Source organism: Babylonia areolata, chromosome 28 (genome assembly GCF_041734735.1).
Source record: "Babylonia areolata isolate BAREFJ2019XMU chromosome 28, ASM4173473v1, whole genome shotgun sequence".
NCBI lineage: Eukaryota > Metazoa > Mollusca > Gastropoda > Neogastropoda > Buccinidae > Babylonia > Babylonia areolata.
Window position 1 is genome coordinate 19343785 of NC_134903.1, and position 24238 is coordinate 19368022.

General features: G+C 40.9%; 1 protein-coding gene across 5 annotated transcripts in view; it reads right to left on the reverse strand.

Moving 5' to 3' along the window:
- LOC143301950 (uncharacterized) overlaps positions 1–24238 on the reverse strand; it is an 83036-nt gene that overhangs the window by 53302 nt on the left and 5496 nt on the right. For 3 of the 5 annotated variants that reach the window (XM_076616422.1, XM_076616420.1, XM_076616421.1), the window contains exon 2: positions 5504–5806. In XM_076616422.1, coding sequence (XP_076472537.1) covers positions 5504–5730 — 227 coding nt within the window. In that variant the 5' untranslated portion in view covers positions 5731–5806. Of the gene's footprint in view, positions 1–2855; positions 3023–3096; positions 3616–5503; positions 5807–24238 lie in introns of those variants that run through there. The other 2 variants (XM_076616423.1, XM_076616425.1) reach the window with 2 other exon arrangements.

Here is a 24238-nt window from a genome sequence, read left to right on the forward strand (position 1 = left end):
GCCATAATTACGAGCGCCTGCTGGCTGCGGGAAGGGGAACTGTGCCAAGTCTGTACAGCCTGGGCCACATGACACATCCAGTTACTAGCTGGCCTGGTCGATACAAAACGACGACGCTCCACTCGCTCAGCCCACGACCCTATCCAGTCCAGTCTAACCAGTCGTGCTTTTATCATTTCATTTCCACTCCACACTGGTCGGCTTTCTGCGCTATCTCGGAGTAGGGCCTCTGGGTAACACACACACACACACACACACCAGGACCACTTGAATGGATTCAAGTTAACACCCTTCGGCCCTCTTCTCCCCCCCCCCAACGTTGTCCTGTGCTCCCTTCTTGTCTTCTCCATAGTTTCATGGTTTGATGGTCTCTGAACAACAAAGAAAGTCGTACATCCAGGAGCACACGACAAGTAGCCGACATGGTGGTGCATCCATTTGACGCCTGAAAGTGAAACTGTATGAAACATCAAACAATTACAGTAATTGAGGAACTGAAGCACTGTAAGAAGTAGGATCAAGATCTGCTAATGCCAATCCAAAAACAAATAGTTATTTCAACAATAACAAAAACCTTCCAGTGAGGATGCTGTAGCCAGTATACTCTCGAATGACCAAAATCTACTGAACTGTATCCAGCTCCTCAAAAAGTGAGAAAGTTGGCCTTTTTCATCCAGCAACAATATACAACCAGATAACTACTAATTGACTCTTGAACAATCGCTCATGGAACTATCAATCAAATGAGGGAGTTGGGAGATGAAGACTGAAAAAACGATGGACTGACAACATTGCAGAATGGAAAGAAAAACAATCTGCATAGACCCAGGCTTTGACACACTACCAACAGACCTGGAGGCATCTGGTGAACAGTTCTGTGCCACAGCCCAACAAGTGAGAAAACGACACCAGTAGAACAAGATCCAAGCCTGAAACTTGAAAAAGTGGTCTGTCATTTCGCTCTATCACTATCACGACTGCGTGTGCTCAGTTGTTCGGTTGTTGATCCAACAAGTCTGATGGCTCTATCATGTCAATGTCTGCAGTTTCCTGATCAACCTAAACAGGTAGGATGGGTCTGTCACTTTGCGGTCTGCTGACTGTTGATCCACGCGTCTATTTCCCTGTCCACATTCTATTTCCTTACATCCTCCCACCCCCCCCCCCCCCCCCCCCCCCCAAACGTCCCAAGTCCCCATGCCCATAAGCTATCCAAACCAAGATCACCATTTAAACAGCATTTTTACCTTCATCAAAACCTGACATATCTACTAACAATGTCTTGAGAAATGACATTCACAACTGACTAATACAACTGACACATGTATTCACAATTGCCTAACAGAAACTGTGTTAATCATCAACTGATTACTGTATTTATAATGCAGAACAACCCAGTATCTGATGCTATGCCAAATCCCAACTAAAAAAAAATAAAAAAATAATAAAAAAATAAAAAAAATAAACAGGAAAGGCAAGGCCTACAAGACTCACTTGTGACACATGCTGTATCCAGGAAAAGAATCATGCGGGGGGTTTGATTTAAAAAAAAAAAAAAAAAAATCACTAAATTTGGCTGTAAAGGACAGACATCGCCTCAGGCACACTGCAACATGTGTACAGATCTGCACAAACCAGTCCCATGACAGGCTGACAGAAAGTGAAAGAGATGTTTGATTCAATTTTTCTTTTAATGTTCATTCCAGTTAATTCATTTCAGTATCCACTTTAGAATATTCATATGCAGCCAATGGTGTAATTAGTGTCACTGTATGTGTTCTGTCAAGAATTTGTATGTCTTTTCTTGTAACTGCCAATAAGAAAAACGATGTTGTGCTGTCTTCCCAAACATAGCCTACATTCTGCAACTGGGACGGGATTACGGTGTTTTCAGAATCCGGGAACAAGTCTCAACGAAATAAACTGTTAAAGATCTGGAAATATGGCTTACAACCTGTAATTGGTATGACTGTAAAGATTTGTTTTCCAACTATGTTAAGCCAAATTTGGTATTGGCAGAATAAGTATTTCCAGAGAAAATGGCAGTTTTAAAGTTTACCACACACACACACACACACACAAAACCAAACACTGGGTTCTAACACTGACTAACTTTGTTGACACAAGTGAGCCAAATACAAAAAAAAAAAAAAAACCCACAAAATCTGTCATTCGTCTTATTGTTGAAGGTTGTCAAGGATTTTTCTTCAGGTTATCAGTAACCAAAAATTCCATTAAACAAAAAGACATATATACTCCTGTATTTACTACCTTACCTTGTGTTTGACTTACCTTGTGTTGTCCTTAGTTCATCTGCAATTGCGCCTTACCTTACCCCCCATCCCACCTCTGTATCTCTAAAACAAACATACACTATGGTCCAAAATGTAGTTTGTGTATATCTGTACATCTCTCTTTGTAAGAGCAGTAATCATGATCAATTCAGAACAATACAAGCCATTAAATCTGCAAAATACACATTCATTAAAAGCATACAAAACTAAAAAGGGAAGTTACCACACAGAGTTGTTCAACACTTTTCAACAAGCCATTCAAGTTTTGTGCTTCAACAAATACAATCTGGTTTTTGAACATGATACAGGAAACAAATAAATACATATCAAACCAAAACAAAAATAAGGTGAATAAAAATGCAGAATCCTCAACAAGATTTGAAAAGCTTTGTGAGCATAACAATCAATTAGAACATTTTGAAACATTGGATAAGGCAGGGTGGGGGAGAGAAGAGAGCCCAGGCTAAATGAAGTGATGGGAGCTGAAGAGACGGTGAAATGTGGAGAAGGGTGTGTGGGAAAAAGGGAAGAAAACACAACAAAGTAACAGTACCAACCCACCCGCAGGCCACCTCCACTCCACTCTTGTCCTTTCATGTCTGCTGTTCCAGCCTTCTTTTTCTGGGTACTCCCTCCGCTACCAGTTGTCATTTTTAATCCAAAGGTAAATATCCAAAGGTATATATCCAAAGGTCAGGTAAACTCCAAGAGTAAATCCATAAAGGCAGGCTTGGGTGCAGAATATTAATCCCCTGGCTTGTTGTGGCGTGGTGTCATGTTGATAAGAACAGCTGAAACTTACCGCAGTGCAACCATCCAACAAGAAGCCAGCAACTCCCTCCACCTGTGGCTGGCGTACAACACCAATACTCCCTGGTGTGAACCATCAAGTCGCTCAATCACCTTGACCCAGTCCAAACAGTGATGAACAGGAAGTATTCCACTTTTTATCCTCAATTTGATGGCTGCTGCATTTACTCCATATCTGGTCTGTAACTGCCATGACTGGAATATGATGGCTTGGCATTACTCCAAAGTAATCCAGAGCGGTAATCCAGTGGCAGGGTACTCACATGCAGCTGTAAAGTAATCCACTGGCAGAGTGCGGAGTTTAAGCAAAGGCTGTAATCCAAAGAATAAATGCAAAACGGGTATCCTGGGGGGTTAAGCTTTAGCTAGAAGCATGGGATCCCCCAAGTGTTGCTAGTCACAAGAGCAATCCCATTGTAAAGTGCACAACAAGAAAACAAAAAAGTAATAAACTCCACAAGGCTCCCCCTCTGCTCTGCCTCAATACCAGTAAATCAAGTTCTGGCATTCTGAAAGGGCAAGAGGAAGTGAAATTAGGGAACAGTCACATCCAATACTGTCACTAACATGTACACAAACACAAGTATACCCAAGTCACATAAGACATCCAGGCAGAAAATAAGTAACAAAAACAATGTGTGATCCAATCACTGTTGTCACGACAATTAGACACACCTGACAAACAATATCCAGCAGAACTGTAATACAATGGTTAAAACCATACATGGTGTCTTCGACAAAAAAAGTCACTGTCATTATCTAGAGACCATAATGATCCCCTTTCAAAGTGCAAGCAATCAGTCAGCGTTTTGAAAGGTGGGACATTTTATTTTGTCTGATAACTGCAGATCACTAAAAAAACAAAAACAACATGCCATGTTTTCCAGTACTTTTTTTAAAGGTATTTTTCTCCTTTCAGTCTTACCTCAATCTATCTACTGATCCCTCTCTCATAGTATTAATAGTCGAACTTCACTTCTAATTATAAAGATATATATAATTAATGTGGGTGACACCAGTGATCTAAAAAGTAAATTGAAACACTAGGACAAAAATATTTGTGTTAAAACATTTTTTTCCACTTTCAAGTAATTCAACCTTAACGGAATTAGTGAAACTATTCTGGATTGACTCCCCCTCCCTTCTCTCTCTCTTTCACACACACACACACACACACACACACACACACCTGAAGAGATGAGAACTATGCCTAGTCAAATGATTTCACTAGAAGAAGAATGTTCATCAATCCTTCAACAAACACCAATAACAAGTAAAAGAAGAATGAATAAACTGGAGCAATCCCTTTCATCAACGATTACATGATATGTTTATCAAAGCCTGTCTTACCAAGTTCACAAACCAATTGTTAATGGTGATACATGCAGCCATTCATCAACTACAAACACAAGCGTTCACACACACACAAAAAACAACAACACAAAAACACACTTGTTTTTACAAACAACAGACATGGCTCCCCAGGCTTATCTGTAATATTGATACTTACTAAAATCCTTCAGAGGATCATGAATAACAGGAGGGTAACACTGAACGGGGTTGATTTTTTTTTTTCTTTTTATTAATGCCAAAACTAACCCTTTGTCCCTGACATTGACAGAAAATTGTACTCACATTATGGTGAAACCAGTGCTTTTTTTTTTTTTTTTTTTTTTTTTTTTTTTTAATGAAAACTATACATTTTGAATGACTGCTGAAAAAAAACTACAACACTGGAAATGGTCTGAGATGATAATGACTGAAAAAATATTGCATTCGACATTCTCACAATGCTCTACTAACTTTACATCAATCAAAATCAGTCATAAGTCCAAATTTCACATTAATCACAACTTCAGAGAAAATTTCACAATACCATGACTTCAATGCTTAATTTTTTGGTTCCCTATCCCTACATGAACACTTGATTTCTCACACTTTTCGGTTTTCTACTTCTTTTAAACCTATGGTGATGTTGTGTGCACTGATGAGTGAGGAGCCTCAGCATGTACTGGAAACAACTGATGGCTTTGACCATCTAAAGTGCTCGACAGCAAATGGCGAGTCATCACACCAAGCAAGCTTGGTAGCTTATGGTGCCTCTACACATGGTACAATCATTCATTCAAAGAGGTACCAATCAATTTGCAGAAGGTATGGACAAAAGGATGGTCTGGAAAAAAAGGAGGGTTGGAGGCTCAGTTGGAGCAAAAAAAAAAAAAAAAAAGGGAAAAACATTTACATGGCTCGACAACTTGTCTTGATAACTTTGCCATGTTCTGAACTCTGCAAACTCATGGAATGACTGACAAATAGTTAAAGAAGTAAGTGTACATGAGAAGAAAAAGAGAACAGCAAACCGGACTGGATTTATTTTCACCTGCAGCTGACAGACTTACCCCGCAGTCCATGAACCATGGGCTGCACTGCTCCCACTGCCGCTCCCAGTGCGGCTCACAGTGGAAGCAGGAGCACCAGACGCATAGCTGTTGCTCCCTCCCGCAACATTGCTGTTGCGAGATGTGTCCCCCTTGGAGGAGGAAGCATCCCAATATTCTGTGCGAAGCACATTGCTCTCTATCGTGTGTTTGCAGTTATGAGCCTTGGAGGCAGAGCGAATGTCCATGAAGGCCACGGTGGCCGTGAGGGTACTCTCATTGTCCTTACTGCCTTGGAGTTTGACACTCTGAATCTTCCCATACCTGCACACAAACAGATGAACGCAAAATTCTTGAACAACATTTCCTTTAAAGAATACATTTTGAGTGAGCACTCTAAAGCTCTACACAACCATGTATTGTTATTATACACTGTATGCATGAAAACACAAAATTCTTGGACCACATATTGTGTAAAGAATACATTTTAAGTGAGCACTCTTAAGCTCTTCACAACCATGTATTATTATACACTGTATCATGTTGTATGTATGGAGCTCTGACACATACTTTCACGCAAAGGCACACAAATACACTAATTTTGTCATAACTTCCTTAACAATATGAATGTATCCTTCCATATTTCAGTAAACAATGTGTGTGTGTGTGTGTGTGTGTGTGTGTGTGTGTAACCTAGTTCTGTATATCGCCAACAAGTTTCTAGCAGTTCTACAAATGCTGAGGAAGGAAACTGAGCACATTTCAAGAATACTAACAGGATACAATAAGCTTTTGTCTGAAATGCTTGAGAAAGATTACCCAACTGAATGATAGTGCCAATGCTCTATCTTGTGGCACACATGCTTCTGTGATGAGCCTGTCAGACAGTGTCACTTACTGAGCTGTCATATAAACTGGTCAATTGATCTAACTGATTCCATCAATTCACTTCTGTAAATCTTACTGGGGACACTAGGGGAGATGGGATGGACAGAAATGGTACAGGATAAGCAGGACTTCCAAACTGAGCATTACTGTAAGTTGTTCTGACCTTTAAAGTGTTGGTTTAAAGTTTGCAAGGAAGAGTACCTAGTTCTATAACTATTACTGTAGTTACCTATTATTCTACAACCATGCGTGGGAAGTTCCCCCCCACCCCACCCCCTCCCCCCCAACACACACCCTTCACCAGTTTGTCTCAATCCTAAAAGGCCAACCAAGTAAGTGTTATGTCCTGTTTGCCTGAAAAGGGAACAGCTGTTCATGCTGGTGGCGGTCCTGGACAACTTCCTGTATCCAGTAATGGTCTGGTGCTCATGAATGAAAATGTATATCCAGCTGTAATATTTTAAATTCTCTTACTGCTATTCCTTTTCCCCCCCTCTCAAAGAACAGGCAATATTTGATATTGGGTGTGAGAAGAAGAAGTCTACCGAGTACTCATCTTTTTAATTAATTTGATGTGATATTGTATGTGTTCAAAACAAAACACATTTCAAATGCCTCACAGACACAGCCAGTGGTACGTTTTCTGTTGCACGTCTCTCTCTGAAGTGTTGAAAAGGTTTGGGAAACAGAGAGAGGGATCACAAAAAGAGAGAGGATAGAATGACACAATGGGAGAAATGCTTATTTCTGAACTTGGTGATTCTTCTGACACAGTGTGCTGATCTACACTTGACAGAACTCATACTGATTTTTAATCACAAAATTTAAACACTTTTTTTTTCTTTCTTTTTTTTAAAGTTTGAAGCACTAATGCCTGAATGGTCAAAAAATCAAAATGACTGTGTGATGAATGCATATATATGAAAGGCAAGGTATTTTGAGTGCTGACTAATGCCCTTCCATGATTTGTCTGCCACAGATGAGAACTGAAATTTTTTTTTTCATAATAGAGTGCGTTAGTTTCAAACATTTACTTTTTTTTAACATTCCTTTATTTTTTAATAATAAAGTTTATGAACCCTTGCTGATCTGTCATCATGTTCACTGATTTTTTTTTTTTTTTTTTTTTTTTTTTTTTTTTTGGGCTGCCCCATCATCTGCGCCATTTCAGTGGCATTACTCCCACGCTGCTCATTTAGATTTCCCCATACATGGCCACACCCGGGTTCGTCCGTCACTGTTCCAGCGTCGGCAATCCGCAGGGAACCATTGATGTTAGGTCGCCAGGAGGCCACACACCAGAGGAGACCCTGCACTGCTGCCGAGTCACTTTGGTGGTGTTCAGTGGTGCCTGTTCTGATTCAACGTACTTAGGACATCACCTACTAAGCCCCCTACTAACGACAATAATGGCTTAGTCGCGTAACCAGACTGAGTGAGCGTCCCTCCCAGAGTGGAGACCGCCACCACGTTCCGCAAACAACAGCCCCCCATGAATCTGCCGACACTGAAGACACTGACAGGACTCACCCCAAGCACAGAAGTGGAGGGGTATCGAAACTGAGGTCACCATGAGAGCAGGGCATGAAAGGCCACAGACTTTGAGACTGTTTTGTTTATATTGACGATGGTGGAGGAGGAGGAGGATGACGATAACGATGTTGCTATGGAGGTCCATTTTGGTTTGGGACTGCATGACAAGGCTGTACTCTACGCTTCTTGTCATAATGATATCCCGGTGTTAACCAGGCCCGAGAGATAGACACTTGCAGTGTTGGTCAGGTAATTAGAGCAACACACCCAAAGTCGCATCCTTGAAGTGGATGACACTCGACTGTGTGGTCCCAGTCTCCACATATAAGGCCACAGCAACACTCAACTCTGGGTAGGAGCCGGCCACGGGCCGAAAAACCCACTGGATTTTTTTTTTTTTTTTTTTTTTTAAGTAACGTCATTTCTTCTTTCCCTGTCTCTGTATCATCTCTGATAGCACGGCCGCTTCCAATTACTTCTTTTTAACAAGCGGCGACCGCTACTCAGATACGTGTGTGACAAAGCACAATCTGTCAACTGCCAAATCTACGCCTCACCACACAGCGAAATGGAAAGTTCACTACCAACGGTTGACTCGGTGTTCGACAAAGAGAAGACCTCAACTCCTGTGGCAAGTTGACATGACTCAACACACCAATATGCCCCCCCCCCCCCCCCCCACACACACACACACACACCTCCGCCCCCTTTCTCTCCCTCACCACAGCACAGCCCCACCAAGTCCACACGCTCCCCTCCTCCCCCTGAACAAACAGTCCACCTCCTTCCCTTTCCCACTTCGTGTCACTACTGCAATGATAATGGTAGGCGGGACAGGACGGACAGGCCAATGGCCATATAACGAAACACGATAAAATCGCAACGAGCTATTTTGAGTTTAACTGGCCTGTTCCACTAGACTTTGACCCCTCGGGTAGCTGCTCCATGGGACGAGATAGCTTGCATGTCTACTTCTATCTCGGGTTGCTCCTCGACTTTTCAACCCCTGATGGTATGACAGCATGTGTTGGAACAATAATCATGATTGTGCACCTGCCAACAGCATTACTCATGCAGCAGTTTTAACACGTGACAGTCGAACTACTATGCGAGGATGCAACTTGGCTGAATCAGTTCAGACATCTCATTGTACGTATGCATTTAAACTTAGCCTCAAAATGTGTCCTGAATAAACTAATTTCCTGATTATCTTAAATGCGGCAACAATCAGATCTTGTTTTTCCCCAAGACTTTTCAAAAGGCTTTTACAATATCCTGTTCTAGACATCTTTGAATTTTAATCTGACACAAAATAAATCATGGCTCGTGTGGACAACTGGACAGTGAAGTAACGAGTTTGGATGCATAGCTGTATGTGGTCTGGTTCAAAGTATACCTTTTTATATATTTTAGAGAGAGGGAGGGAGATTTGAAGGGGAGAAAAAGATCATAGCAAAGATCACACTAGCTTTTATTCAAGAGAATGTGGGCAAATCAAATGAACTCCTTAGAAAATGTGTCCGATTTAAAACGTCCATAAAAACTCTGCAATTTTCTATATTAACATCTCATAGATCCGTTCAGTGGTTTACCCACGGAGAAGGCGCCAAACTTGACCCAAACCAGAGCTGTTGTTAAAACGATGCCTTTTTCTTCCAATAAGAGGGGGTGGGGTGGAGAGGGGACGAGTGTGGTGATCTGACACCAACCGCTGTACTGCTGTCCGGCACACAGGACAGAGCGAGACACCGCCGCCACTGCTGACACAGCAGCCACTGACAACGCTGAGACGAAGTCGAGGCTGTCACCTGACACCCACTCTGGTTGCTGCTGTTGATGATGATGATGATGCTACAACTGCCACAGACAGTTCTCTCCTGTCAGCCTGTCGAGATCTCCCCCAACAGGTCTAGAGTATGCCTGCCTATGTCCCTGCCGCCATTTTCATCATTTATTCAGACTGGTATTGCTTTTCCGCCCGCTCCCCGCCAACACTCGGCTTACTGCTGGCAGACACGTGCGTAAGCTGTGCTGGTACGGGAGGGAGGAAGGGAGCTGAAGAGAGACAGCGAAAGGATTTTTTTTTTTTTTTTTTTTTTTTTTAACCTCTGCAGATGGAGGTCGTGATGAGGGAAGCTGGGTGGAGAGGAGGGAGAGCGAGAGCGAACAAGGTTTTTGACTTGAAAGAGCTCAGAGAATGGGGCCCACAACCACAGTTCTAGAGAAGCCCACTGCGAGCGCGAGTGATCGACTGGGCGGGGAAAAGAAACTGGTTAAAAAAAAAAAATATATATATATATATATATATATAAAAGAGAAGTGGGGGCCCGAGATGGCAATGGGGGTGGGGGATTGAGGGTGGGGGAGGAAAAGCCAGGGTTGCAGAAGTAAAGGTCAGTGAAGGACGCCTATGGCTCTGGGTGTCGGGCGGGCGGGCGGCGGGCGGACGTCTTATTTATTGATGGTGAGCTCTTTGCCGGCCTGCATGCACACAAAAAAAAAGCCCTGTGTGCTGCCGTCGTGGCGCTAAATCCTCTCTGATCCACGTTCTCCAAATTGCACGACCAAAAACACTCCCCCCCCCCCCCACACACACACACACTCTCCCCCCCCGCCCCCACCCTTCCCGCCACCTCTCCCTCTCCCTTTTCATTCCAGCAGCCCTGCATCGATTCGGATAATGGCAGAAGTGGTGTTGAAATAAATAAATAAAAAATAATATAAAAATAAGGAGGTGAGGGTGAGGGGCTGTCTCAACCCGCCATTACTATTACCCACCCCTACCCGCCAGCCTGGCTTCATCTGGTTATAAATGTTGACGTGAAGAGCCAGCTGGCCAGTAGTGAGGGAGGGTATTGCCGTGTCTGGTGGCGTGGGGAGTAGAGGAGGAGAGGAGGAGGTGGCTATCGCATGTGTGTCAGATCACGCAGGCCGTGTTTGCCGATCCAACAGGCAAACCAAGCTGGCCCATGCTACTCGCTGGCAAGAAGGATGTTGGCCACTGATGAGCTTTGGATGACTGCACTCCAGTTAAAATCCCGGTCTTTACAGTGCTAGCAGGTTGGAGATGCCCAACATGACACCATGCATGCTCCACTTCGCTGGCACAGTGACTACAATGTTGTGAACATTACTTGCTATTGTGCAATAGTCAATACCCACAAACCCCACTGTACTTTATTCAATTACTGATTCTAAATGTTAATTACTCAACAGAAGACTATGATTGTACTGACCTTCCCAGAAGGCCCGTGGCTCTGAATTACTAATACTACTCATAAATGACTATCAAGATGTAGTGCTTATGTGTAAAATGTTGGCACTCAATGGATTCTGTCCTGCACATTTTGGTGCATTTTGGAAAACATCATCTACAACTCAGCCTGTACCAATCCCCATAAACCAGGTGCAACAAATGTGTTGCAATACCTGCAGGCATCATACATTGCCCAACCTAACCATTCTGTTTTATCAATGCAAATTCTTCCCCAGGAAAACAGTGATGCATCACTACAGACATTAGGAACACCCCCCTTTTCTACTGCAATAAAGCTTAGCTGATTCAACACCAAGAAAACCTTAAATGTTGTGTCACAAGGGACATAATGGTTTCTCAACAAAACACATCCTGTTGTATTAATGCTAATTGACTCAGTATGTACATATACATACAAAAAAAAAAGAAGTTTTTTTCCATTCTTCTCAAGTCTCTCTCTACTTCCTGATTGTGTATGTGGAGGAAAGCACAGGCATGTGACATGTAAGCGGAGAAAGGCCTGCAAATGTTTGAGTTAAAAAATTTCTTTGCTGTTCTGAACTGATTAAATAATAATAATAATAAAACAATAAAAATATTTATACATAAAAGCTATGGAAATGGGTTGTATTTTTGTGTGAATACCTTTGATTTTGAGATTCATGGATGAATTAAGCAACTCTGAATTGTCTCACCGTTCAAAAGGTAGGAGTGGTGACATTTCATCTGAGTGGGCTGCTGCTTCAATGAGTAGCCATTCAAAATTGCAAGTGGGCTGGGGTTTTTTGTTGTTGTTGTTTTGGTTTTGTTTTGTTTTGAAGAAGATGGGTGTTTGGCTGCTTTCTGCTTACTGCTTTTCTTGTGAGGATGAAGGGGGTGGAATGGGGGTATGTGCACATCTGTTTAAACCATTGCTATCAATGCTTAATATTCCAGCCTGTTTACGAATTTTTGTGGGCTTTGGATTTACTTCTTTAAAAAAAAAATTCTACTCAGTGGCTAAATGTTTCTGCTCTATATTCAGATACTGCAATTCAAGTATTTTTGTTAGGTTTAAATAAGATCCTCATTTAGGAACACTCACATCCATATGCATTTGTTGCAGGAGTAATATGACCCTTCAAACACTAGGGTGAATTCGGGGAATCTTTAGGCTTAATAAGCATCCATGTTGGTGAATACAGTTTTCACACAAGTTTATGATGTAAATTCTGCACCAAGACATCAGCAGCTCTGCAGCCAAGGATGCAGGACTACAAGTTTGGGAAAACTTCTCTTTGTTTACCACAGGTACTACCACTAAAGAGCCCAAGACGTTCCATATATATAAATGTGATACATGATTGAGCCATCCAGTTGTCAAGCTCATCAAGTAACAATGTGTGTGCAATTTCCAAAACCTGTCCTCTGCTGCTGTGCTCCCTTCTCCCTCAGTATATCGCAATGTGTACATCACTATATGCATGAGTGTGCTTGCACCTGTGTGTGTTGATTATATGCATGCAAGTCTCAATATAATCATATTAATCATGTTACATTATTCTCCCGATACTGATTTCTTCCTCAACCAGACTGTTCAGGAATACTTAATTATAAAGATATCAGCTTCAGATCACGATCAACACAAATGCACACATATGCATACACACTGCGTTCTCTCTCTCTCTCTCTCACACACACACACATGACTTATCTAATATCAATCAAATGCCCTTAGTGAAAAGACATTAAATTAATGAAAGATATACTGCCATCTCTCCCACTGCAGAATATGCTGTTATTCAAATGTTGGCCAGCCATCAGCATGTATACTCAGTCCTATTACCAGTATTAGCTATGTCACAATGACTTTCTGAAACCGATTCCTTTTGGGTTTTTTGAAACCAAAACAAGAAATAAATAACCTTGTTCTAATCTGATTCCCACAAATTCAAAAGCTAAAAAAAAAAATATATATATATATCTATGTCAACCAACCAAAACCACATAGAACTAAAAACCACTCGCTGACTCAGTGCTCTTCCTGAGCTGCCTCAATGACTGTCATAGGTCAAATTCTAAAAAGTAATTCTATTGCACCTCCTTTTCTGAACAGATCCATTTCAAGCTCTCAGAATGGAATCAGACACTGGAATTAGTCACTGTGCTGCCATATCTGGGTTAAATTGAAGTGGGTTTGCTAAGTGGAGTTAAAACAGACAGATCTGACCAATATTCTAAAACCATGGTTTAAATAATTTATACATGTATGATGTATTCATGAGTGTGACACACTGACTGTATAACACTAATCTTACAACTGTTTTGAGAATAACAGTGCACCTGTGTCGACATGTGCATGTTTGTAAGAACCTGCTTTATGCAAGTGCATGCATGATGCCCGTTACCCAAATGTGCCTTTTCCTTCATTTTTTTCAGTCCCTCAACAATCCACCCTGTTTACCACTCCTTCCACCACGGACACGTTAAGAACTGACAGATGTCTGCTTTGTTACTATTTGCAAGGTCTCAACGTTTTATTCCTGGCACCCATTCCTCAGTCACTCAACGCCTGGCACACTGCAGCCAGCAGACAATATGTATGTAAATCCCCTTCCCTCTTCTGGCTTGGAGCTCCATCTCTATGCAAATGCACCTCCTACAACTGCACAAAAGCCAACTGTGAACAGATTTTCCACTTGTGTGGCATACTTCATGGCAATACTTACATGCCACCTCTCCCGATTCAAACAGCTCACACTTCCCCCACCCACCCCCTTCACCGTGGCTTTTACCAGCTTTACCATCATCTGGCCTATCGATCTGGGAGGTCCCCATACAAACTGAATATTGATGCTGCCCTTGTCTGCTGAAAAGCGATAGCTCTGAAAAAGCCTGCTGCCTCACTCTCACAGCAATCCTGAAGTGGGAATTATTGATTGCATGGCCGCCGTCCAGACCCACTGGGACTCCATTTCTGCGTTATTAAAGGCAAGCTATCGACCAGTGCAGCACCCAGCTTGCCCTGCCATCACTCTGGGGCTGATGACGTCCGTAGTCACAAACATGATTATGGCCAGCTCCTAGCAACCACCATAAGACCGCTTTACTGGCGCAACTTGTCGACACCCTCTGGCAACACACCAACCATAGATGAGGGACGTCGTCTCCACCTCATGTTTTGCCAGTCTTGTTATCAGTGAATCAAAATTTTCGAAGTATCCATCTGCATACACACACACACACACACACACACACACACACACACACATACATACTCATCAAGGTGAACATGATCTACAAAACTGAATATGAAAAGCTCCAGCAAGTGTAATGGTGGTCTGAAAAAATAGGGACTGTGTGCATGCATTTCATACATGTGCACATTCATTATCAACTGTACACTTCACCATTTACTGACTTAACCCTCAGTATATTTTTATGTCGATGTTCTGGCTTGCTGCGTCTCCATGACTGACAACAGATGTCACATTTATGAACTGCACAACTACTTCATAACTACTGGCATGACACAAATGTGATGGAAATCCGAAGAACTCAGTTGTACTTGGTGCATCAATACCAAAAACGCCACCCAGCAATATGTTGACGCTATTAAACAAGCAGCAGTGTTTTTAAACAAGAAAAAGAAGACATGGAAATCTAGGTTATGTTGACTCTTTTCCAATATGTGCAACAGCATGTGCTGACAAAGGATGGGTGGATTGCTGTATGAAGAAAATGAGCAAATCCGAAACTGAGATCCATGTTAACTCAGGATACTAGACTTTTTTTTTCTTTCTTACACTTCCATCTTCAGTAGCATGCGCTCCATACATTTGTTTGTCATATGCTGATTGTCATATGCTGTTATGGGTCAACCAATGAAGCCCAACCCAACCCAACTGGTTTTCAGTTTTATATAAGTCTTAACCATAAAATCAAAAGGACTAACTCTCTATATGATTGTGTGTGAGCATCAAACGTGGTCTTTAATAAAGTAATTATTGTTACGTCTCAAATGTCACTTGTATGTCTTTTCTCAAGCAAAAACCACCTTTTATCATCAACCCTCTATGTCGTAAAAAGCAGAACTCGATGCCAACCAAGCAGGCACCCACGTTGGGCTGATCATGTCGACAGCCCCTGCTGTCGCCTTTTTCTCCTCACACGTGCAAGAGCTCTGAAACAGCGTTCTCTGACAGCAACGCCACACAGCAGGCATGCCAATCAATATCCTGAGGAAAACAACCCTCTCCAGCGCCTGACTGTTGCAGTATTGATCAAGTTGCAAATTCCGTTTTGCAGCTATAAGCAGACAGACATTCCTGGCTCTTCCACGTTTCTTTTTCTTTTGGTTTATTTTTATTTTCTTCCTCCACCTGCCGCCAGTATGGTTCAATCCAGCTCAAGCTGTTGCCGCCCAGCCCTACCATGCATGCACTGGTTTTACCAACGACCTAACGCGGCTCTTTCCACATGGTTTCTTCCACATGCCTCGGCGTCTGTGTGTGTGTAAAGGGGGGGGGGGGGGAGGTTAGGGGTGGCGGCGTGGGGGGAGAAATGCCTTCACACCGCCGCAAGCCGCTGGCAAGGAGAGGAGCAAAGCTGGGAGGGTCGTGGGGCAACGAGACAGGCAGCAAAGGGAAGGACAGAGGTGGGGGGTGGAAGGGTTGGGGAGATGTGGAAAGAAAAAAAAAAAAAAAGGAGGGGTGGTGGTGGTAGTGGTGGAAGGGTTTTGCAGGGTGAGTCAGGAGGTGAGAGATAAACAAGGCAGGCCACATTGGCCCAGGGGGACTGGCAGCTCGCCAGCAGGCAACTTGAGCCGCCTTGACGGCAGCCCGCGCTATCAATCACGTTGCCATGCCGACCGTGAAGGGAGGGGGGTGTGGGGAGAGGCGTGTGTGTAGAAGAGTAGCCCAGTCCACCGGTTATTTTCAGCCCCACTCTCTGCTGTACACAGCCTTCCTTCAGCGCGCAACACTTCGCACAAGGCCCCTATTACCTGGCCCCTTGCCAGATTTTTTTTTTTTTTTTTTTTTTTTTTTTTAACCAGCCCTTCAAGCTCACATGGATGAAAGAGGCCCCACAGCCAACTGACAATGGCAGCTTTTGTCCACAGCGTACAGCACACCGCGCGTTTTCCTTCCTCCTCTACACAACTTGGCAGCATATGTCTGGCTGTACAGCGACCACTGTAAAGACGACTTGCCGCATTCAAGACAGGACCCGCCTGTTAAAACTTTGAAGGAGCCAACGTTGCCTGTTATTAATCATGGTTTAAACTGTGTACATTAAATATGATCTCTGCGATTATACACCTACGCTGCATAAAACAGTGGACGCGTAATGTTTTCTGTGAATGAATACACCTTGTTTTTGATCTCTTTTTTTTCCGCATTTTTTGAGGAACATAGCACAACATCCTGGTTCCTTGTAAAATCCAAGAAAATCCTGGTTCCCATAACGATACAACTGAAACCACAATTGCGTAAAGTCTATCTCGAACAGTTGTTAGCAGTGTTCAGAGTAGTATTTTCAGTTATTTTCTACAGTATTCTCTCTCTCTCTCTCTCTCTACGAACTACTATCAATGGACTACATACATTCTGACGATGTTGAGTATTTGAAATTTGTTTTCCTCTTTCACGAACACTGTCACTCAGGCTGGTTCACAATCAAACCTTTTCTGTTGCACTGCGGACAAAAGCCAGTATGAAACCAACTGCTAATTCTACCAGTCGGTGGGATTTAGTGTACAAAGCCTTCGCTCTGCATCGCATTTTCTATTCCTGGATTGATTTTGTGGGTTCAGAAAGACGAATTTGATACCACAGCAATATCAGCGTTTCGTGGGTAGAAAGATACCAATGGCATACGTCTGACACGGGAAATGACTAACATGTGTATTGGGGTTTGAAAATGACCTATTATTTTGTATAGAAAACGGGTTTGTTTTTTTCCAAATATGGCAAGAGGATACCTTCAACAGATGCTATGTAATATTGTTCAATCAACAATGCCAAACTGCTTACTACACCCATGTTGTGTGGACATGCATGAGTTATGGGAAACTTGTCCATAATTTTTTTAAAATGTTTTCTAATCCATTTGAACCGAAAGCTATAAATCTATACTGTATATTTTATTCAATAGGACTGAGCACGCGAGCCTTTAAAGTCTTTTTGATCACACCTAACATTTGCAACACATTAATATTCTTGTCGCAAAACCCAAGTAACTCTTCAGAGAATTAAACCTTTGTGGTCACTAACTTGACTAAGTATACCGTACGGATGAAAACATCCAATAACATGAGGTCCAGTGTTTTTCCACCAAGTCATCATCCAAATCAATTCACTTAAAGTTTGAGGTTGTTGGTTTTTTGTTGCTGTTGTTTTATCTAAGACATGCCCTTATTTATAGCACACATTTTGTTCAGCCTTAGTAAAATTAGTCACAAGACAAATGTCAATATGTGAATAAACAAGACAGGCAAAACCTTCATACTGAAAGCTCACATGTGAATTACTGGTTGGCAACCAGGAACGAAATAAGCACTAAGTTCAGACAGATGTGCAGGCGATCAAACAGACTTGCCCAAATCACCAAGTAATCATGTGCAGACAACTCAAATATTTGAAGTCATGACTGATTCACAGTATATAATTCCAGTCAGCAAGTGTCAACACAACAGTACAAAATGTCAGTTTTGTTTCCATTTCCTGACCATCTGAAAATGATTTTTTTCTCAAGCCAAATCAAATATTGTGTAATGGATCTAGGAATGTAAAAGAAAAAACGAAAAAAATGTAGAATTACTTTCCATTGATATCTAAACAGAAGACTAAACACTAAGAAAAAGATAACATTTTAAGTGTGTAGCTGTTGGAATACTTCTACTGTCAACTTTTCAGTTTCACATGATGCATAACTAGCTTTAACTAGCATCCACCCCACGAACCAAGTTTCACAAACAAATAACTGGCAGTTTTTTGTGTGGTTCTTTTTAGAGGAAGGCCAACCTAGACTAAATTGTCCAGGAACTCAAAGTCAGCTGCCAAGATCCGAGGTGGTACATTCCACTCCAGTATTGTTCTTGGAAAAACTTGCATCCTCCTGTATTGGACTCAACAGGCCAGAATGAACTCTTTACAAGTTTAAATGGTCTTTCATGAACAATGTGCACGAAATGATGAGGCCTTTGCAGAAAAAGATCCTGGAAATAAATTCAACTGCCTCTTTAACACCCTTTTCATATGTGTATCACTGAATCATGCTCTTGCAAATTACTGGCAAGATCCACATTCTGATTTCCTGTCCGAGAACTTACAGCTGACCCAGAGTAAATCAGCTACTGGTAGTTCCTGGCTAATGTCATTACAAATTACTATCACTGGTCTGTTGTCTTATTTGCTTTTTTTAAGGGCAAGAATAAGCAGGACATGTGTTCTGGCATGTTGTCATAAAATTTATTAGATTGTGAAGAAAATGGCATAACTCATACTATTTCATGCGGGGAGGGGGGGAAGCTAACCATCAACAGGAACACAGATTAGTTTGACCAACAATACGACCTCTCGGGCTATGTAAGCCTTTACACTCTGTGTGTGTGTGTGTGTGTGTGTTAGTGCTGTGACGCATGTTTCATTGTTTGTCTGAATCTCTTCCTTTCCTTTTCAGCTAAGTGTTCAACTCCTTGCACAGTTGCAGAAATGCTATGGGCAGAAAAAAATTAACATAAAATACTGAAAAATTAGATAGTAAAGTAATGGCCAGATCTGTTTATCAAGCCCAAAATGACCAGAAAGAAATACACATTTCATATCTTAAGACTATGATTTTGAACATGAAGCAGTCAATGAGTGCATGCACAGTGATTCATATTATTTCTCCCATGAATAACGATACTAAATATTATAAAATATAAAAAAGAAATGTCAATTTTTTGCCAAACTGAATTTTGTTTTGATGATAAGCTACTCTCAACAAAGCCACTATTTAGTCCTCATGTTGTAATCATTTTCAAATATAAAAAAGTTGATTTTTTGCAATACAGATTTTTTTTTTTTTTTTTTTTTTTTTATACATTACTCTTAATAGTCATTATTATGCCATTATTAGTCCTTATGTCATGATCCATGTAATCTATCTCAGTATCTGACATTAAACGATCACCAACAATCTTCAAACAGATAAAAATATCAGGGAAAAATGAAGTGCATGGCATTTGCACCACCAAGCACATCTGACATTGGCATCTGCGACATTCTGGTGCCTACGCTGAACATGTATAGAGACAAATGTCATGATCATTAACAAATCAGCAGACAGAGATGATGTATTCTGGAAAATAAGTTTGCCTCCACTGGTCATCAACATATGTCTGACATTTCTTCAGCATGAAGACTTTTTGGGGGGGAGGTGGGGGAGTGGGTGGGGGGGGGGGGGGTAGTGGGGTGGTATCTAGATATGAGGCATGACATATTGGCTGGAAATTATATACACATATAATAAATATGTAGTCTGTAGTTTTTTTATGGATGTAGTCCACAGGTGGGGATTATTACTGATTTGGTGCACAACATGGTAAAAATCAGCCAAGGAGACTGTCCACATTTCACATTAATATTATTATTATTATAAGAAACTTGTTGGTACTGGGAAAGTCAGAGAATCCCTTTGAGAAAGAATGACTGGCTTCACATTAACTGTTTTAACTTTTATATAAAATATTATTCAACATTGTGCTGAAATGGGTAACGACTTTGTTGGTCTTTAAACTGTAAATGAATTTTTATCCACCTGTACCACTTGACCAAGCCCATCTAGCTCACTATAGTTATCACTATATCAGGCTTTATTACATAATTTGATGTTGAAAAGCCTTACAGAAATTCAAACTATAAAGTAGAAATTGTGTTTTTCCATTGTTTAATATGCTTTTCATCTCATATAAATAGTATAACATCTAACATATATGCAGATTGTCTGAAAAAGTGCAAGCGCAAGCCTGTATCTGTGCAATCATAACTACTTGGAAAAAGAACCTTCAGTAACATGCTGGGTAAAGACTTCTTTCAAATTCCCCACTGCTTCACACATGCATGCTCTCTTATGGCATGATGAAAACAATTAAATCTGGAGTTTTAGCTCATGACACTACCAAAACAGTCACTGTGATAAACAAAACAAAAACCCTAGAAAACACACTTAAAAGCCTCTCTCTCTCTCTCACACACACACACACACACACACACACACACAAACGTAGTATGCACAACACTGTCACTCACAATCACACACAAGCATGTATGCACACTGATTTACACAATTCAGTCTGGCGTTTTAACCCATGACAGTCACTGTGATAAAAATTTTTTTTAAAAACCTTGAAAACAAGCTTAAGAACCCCCCTCTCTCTCTTTCTCTCTCTCTCTCACACACACACACACACACAAATACATGTACAACAAACATAGTATGCACAACACTGTCACTCACAGTCACACACAAGCATGTATGCACACTGATTTACACAATTCAATTGGGAGTTTTAACCCATGACAGTCACTGTGATAAAAAAAAAAAAAAAAAAACCTTGAAAACAAGCTTAAGAACCCCCCTCTCTCTCTTTCTCTCTCACACACACACACAGACACACACACACAAATACATGTACAACAAACATAGTATGCACAACACTGTAACTCACAGTCACACACAAGCATGTATGCACACTGATTTACACAATTCAATTGGGAGTTTTAACCCATGACAGTCACTGTGATAAAAAAACCAAAACAAAACAAAACCCCTTGAAAACAAGCTTAAGAACCCCCCCCCCCCCCCCCCACCCCTCTCTCTCTCTCTCACACACACACACACAAATACATGTACAACAAACATAGTATGCACAACACTGTCACTCACAGTCACACACAAGCATGTATGCACACTGATTTACACAATTAAATCTGGAGTTTTAACCCATGACTGTCACTGTGATAAACAACAACAACAAAAACCCATTGAAAATAAGCTTGAGAACCTCTCTCTCTCTCTCTCTCTCTCTCACACACACACACACACACACACAAATATAGTATGCACAACACACTGTCACTCACACACTTATACACAAGCATGTATGCACACTGATTTACACAATTAAATCTGAGTTTTAACCCATGACTGTCACTGTGATAAACAACAGAAAAAAAACCCCATTGAAAACAAGCTTGAGAACCTCTCTCTCTCTCTCTCACACACACACAAATACACACAAACACAGTATGCACAACACACTGTCACTCACACACTTACACACAAGCATGTATACACACTGATGTACACAATTAAATCTGGAGTTTTAGCTCATGACACTACCTAACAGTCAGTGTGATAAACAAAACCCCTAGAAAACATGCTTAAGAGCATCCATCTCTCTCTCTGTCTCACACACACATACAATTATGTTGTATGCACAACACTGTCACACACACACACACACACACACACACACACACACTGTTTAGTGTCACTGACTGAACCTTTGAAGCACATATATTCATTTTTAAGAAATAGCCAGGATTATGCTTCTAACATTTCTTGATATGCTCTGTAAAGAATTAGCTTAAGAAAAATCATAGCTGAGGAGAAACAATCTAGTATATACGATTCCCCTCTGAAAACAGTGTGGCTGCCTACATTCTGCCTTCCTTATGGTTTAACTTGTTATCATGCAAGAAAGGACAGTAGCTGTTCACCAAAAGATTTAACAAAACTGATCTTCGCACACACATACATCATTAACCAACTCACACACACCTCTCTCCATTTACCTTTTAAACTAAGCATGCATGCACACACTCCTCTCTCAATTTCTTTTTTTTTTTTCACACACACACACACACATCCAGAGCGACACGCCGATACAGATCATGTAATGAATCCGTGGCACAAACATCCTGTCTCACACGTTATGCATACACTTACATGCTTAATCTCCTGACTTGTGCACACACACTCACGCAAGTACACTCGCTCTCTCTCAAAAACCTGGAAAGGGTCAAAGAAGCTGCTACCAAAAGAAATTCATGACAACACTAGAATACAATTACAACACTAATCTGATGCCGACTAAATGAATTTGAATGTGAACTTTTCTACATATATATATTCTTTTTTTAAATGACAGATATTCACCTCAAACATTATCTCCATAATCTGTAAAGTTGGTAAATGATTTCCATACAATGATTAAACAGTTACATCTATTCAATTATTTGCATTTATCACACAGCCTATGCTGTATGCATGAAGATCAGCATATATATTGTCTAAGTTAAAAGTCGTGGCTGCCATTGACAGTCTTCAGTTAAACAAAACAACCCCTACCTCACAAATATTGGGAAAATTGCATTTCATTCATTATGAAATCTCAAAATCTCTGCACTCAACTCAAAATGTCTGGCCTTAAACCTACCTCTTTCCAAATTAGATTCCCCATCTGCTCCCTCTTCCCAGTGCTTCCTATAAATTTACATGTTTCGTCTTTCATCTATCTGAATCAAATAGAGGTATGCACAAGGGAGTGACCAAGAGTTATGCATAAGAGTGTGACTGACTCGGTGACGGACATCGAAGCCCATTGATTTGTCTGCACAAGATTTACTACTGTATAACATTTACACTTTAATTATTATAATTATTAGAAAACATATTCATTTCACAACCATAATCGGCTGGATGGTTATTTTGCCATTTCATGGTAGTTGGAGATGGTAGTAACTTAAGTAAGGGCTATAACGTAACAGAAATGGTGGTGTCCACATTTCTTCCCCTGTACTTTTCTGTTTATAAGACAGAAAAACTTGTATGTTGGTTAGCAACATTACATTTCTTTCCCTCCACTCTGTGACAAGCATTCTTTACATCATTCAAGAGGGGATGAAGTGTAGAGTATACAAAACAATGTTATTTAAACACATTTACAATTTTTCCATCTTTGGAATAAAACTGATTGCAAAGAACACTGGGGAAGCAATGTTGACATTGCCATAAGAATAACTTATAATAAAACCTAAATCTTACTGTCTTCCTATTTTTGGAGTTTCTGACTTTTTCATGGCTTTCAGTGGCTTGCTTGCATACTTTCTTAAATATTTTGTTAGTGAAAATAAGCCCTTTATATATATATATATATATATATATATATATATATATATTGCTATCCACATTCTTCCCCTGTACTCTTTCCATTCAGTTTCATTTGGAAGACAGAAAAAGTTGTTAATTGGTTTGAAAAAAAAAAATGCAGTAATTACCCTACATTTCTTCCCCTCTTGAATGCCATGAAGAAGGGGGGGGGGGGGAAGAAGGGGGGGGGGGATGGCAAGTAAGAAATGTGGAATATGTAATAGTAGTAGTAGTGTATGGACTGAAATGACCTGCCTAGGCCTTCTGGGCTTTTTTATGACCCCTTCAATATCTGTCTCCTTTTATTTGTCATTTTGTGGGATACACGCGTTTTCTTTTACATGTAGTAATGTAATATAATTATTCATCAAAGTCAATAAATTATTCTTTTAAACTGACGTTCATGTCAAGGATATTTGGAACACATTAGTATTTTGAGCAAGTTTAGTTTCAATAGGTAGTGCATTCCATATTTGTGCAATTCTATTATCTAATGAATTTTTCCTTAGGTTACAATGTCTTTGCCGAATTAACAACCTTTTCCATCTTCAAAACGAAAGAATTCTGGAGGATAATGTGGATTTTGCCGCTCCATTTCGGTTTGTTGTTTGTTAACGATCAGACCAACATACGCACAATATATATTCCAGCGAACAGAACATGGGCAAATGGCTGCCACATGTCAGATTCTCCCTCTCTCTCTCCCACTGGGCGGCGAGCAGGAAAGCACAAATAATTTGGACATGGCCTTGTGAACCAGCTCTTTCAAAATTTCAGAAGAACTGGAAAGGATCCAAAGTTCTAATAATCCCTGGTCAAATAAAACTCGGATATCGAAATTAAATACACATGTGATAAAAACGTTTGTGTTTGTATCAGCACTGAGGACTCGTTACAAC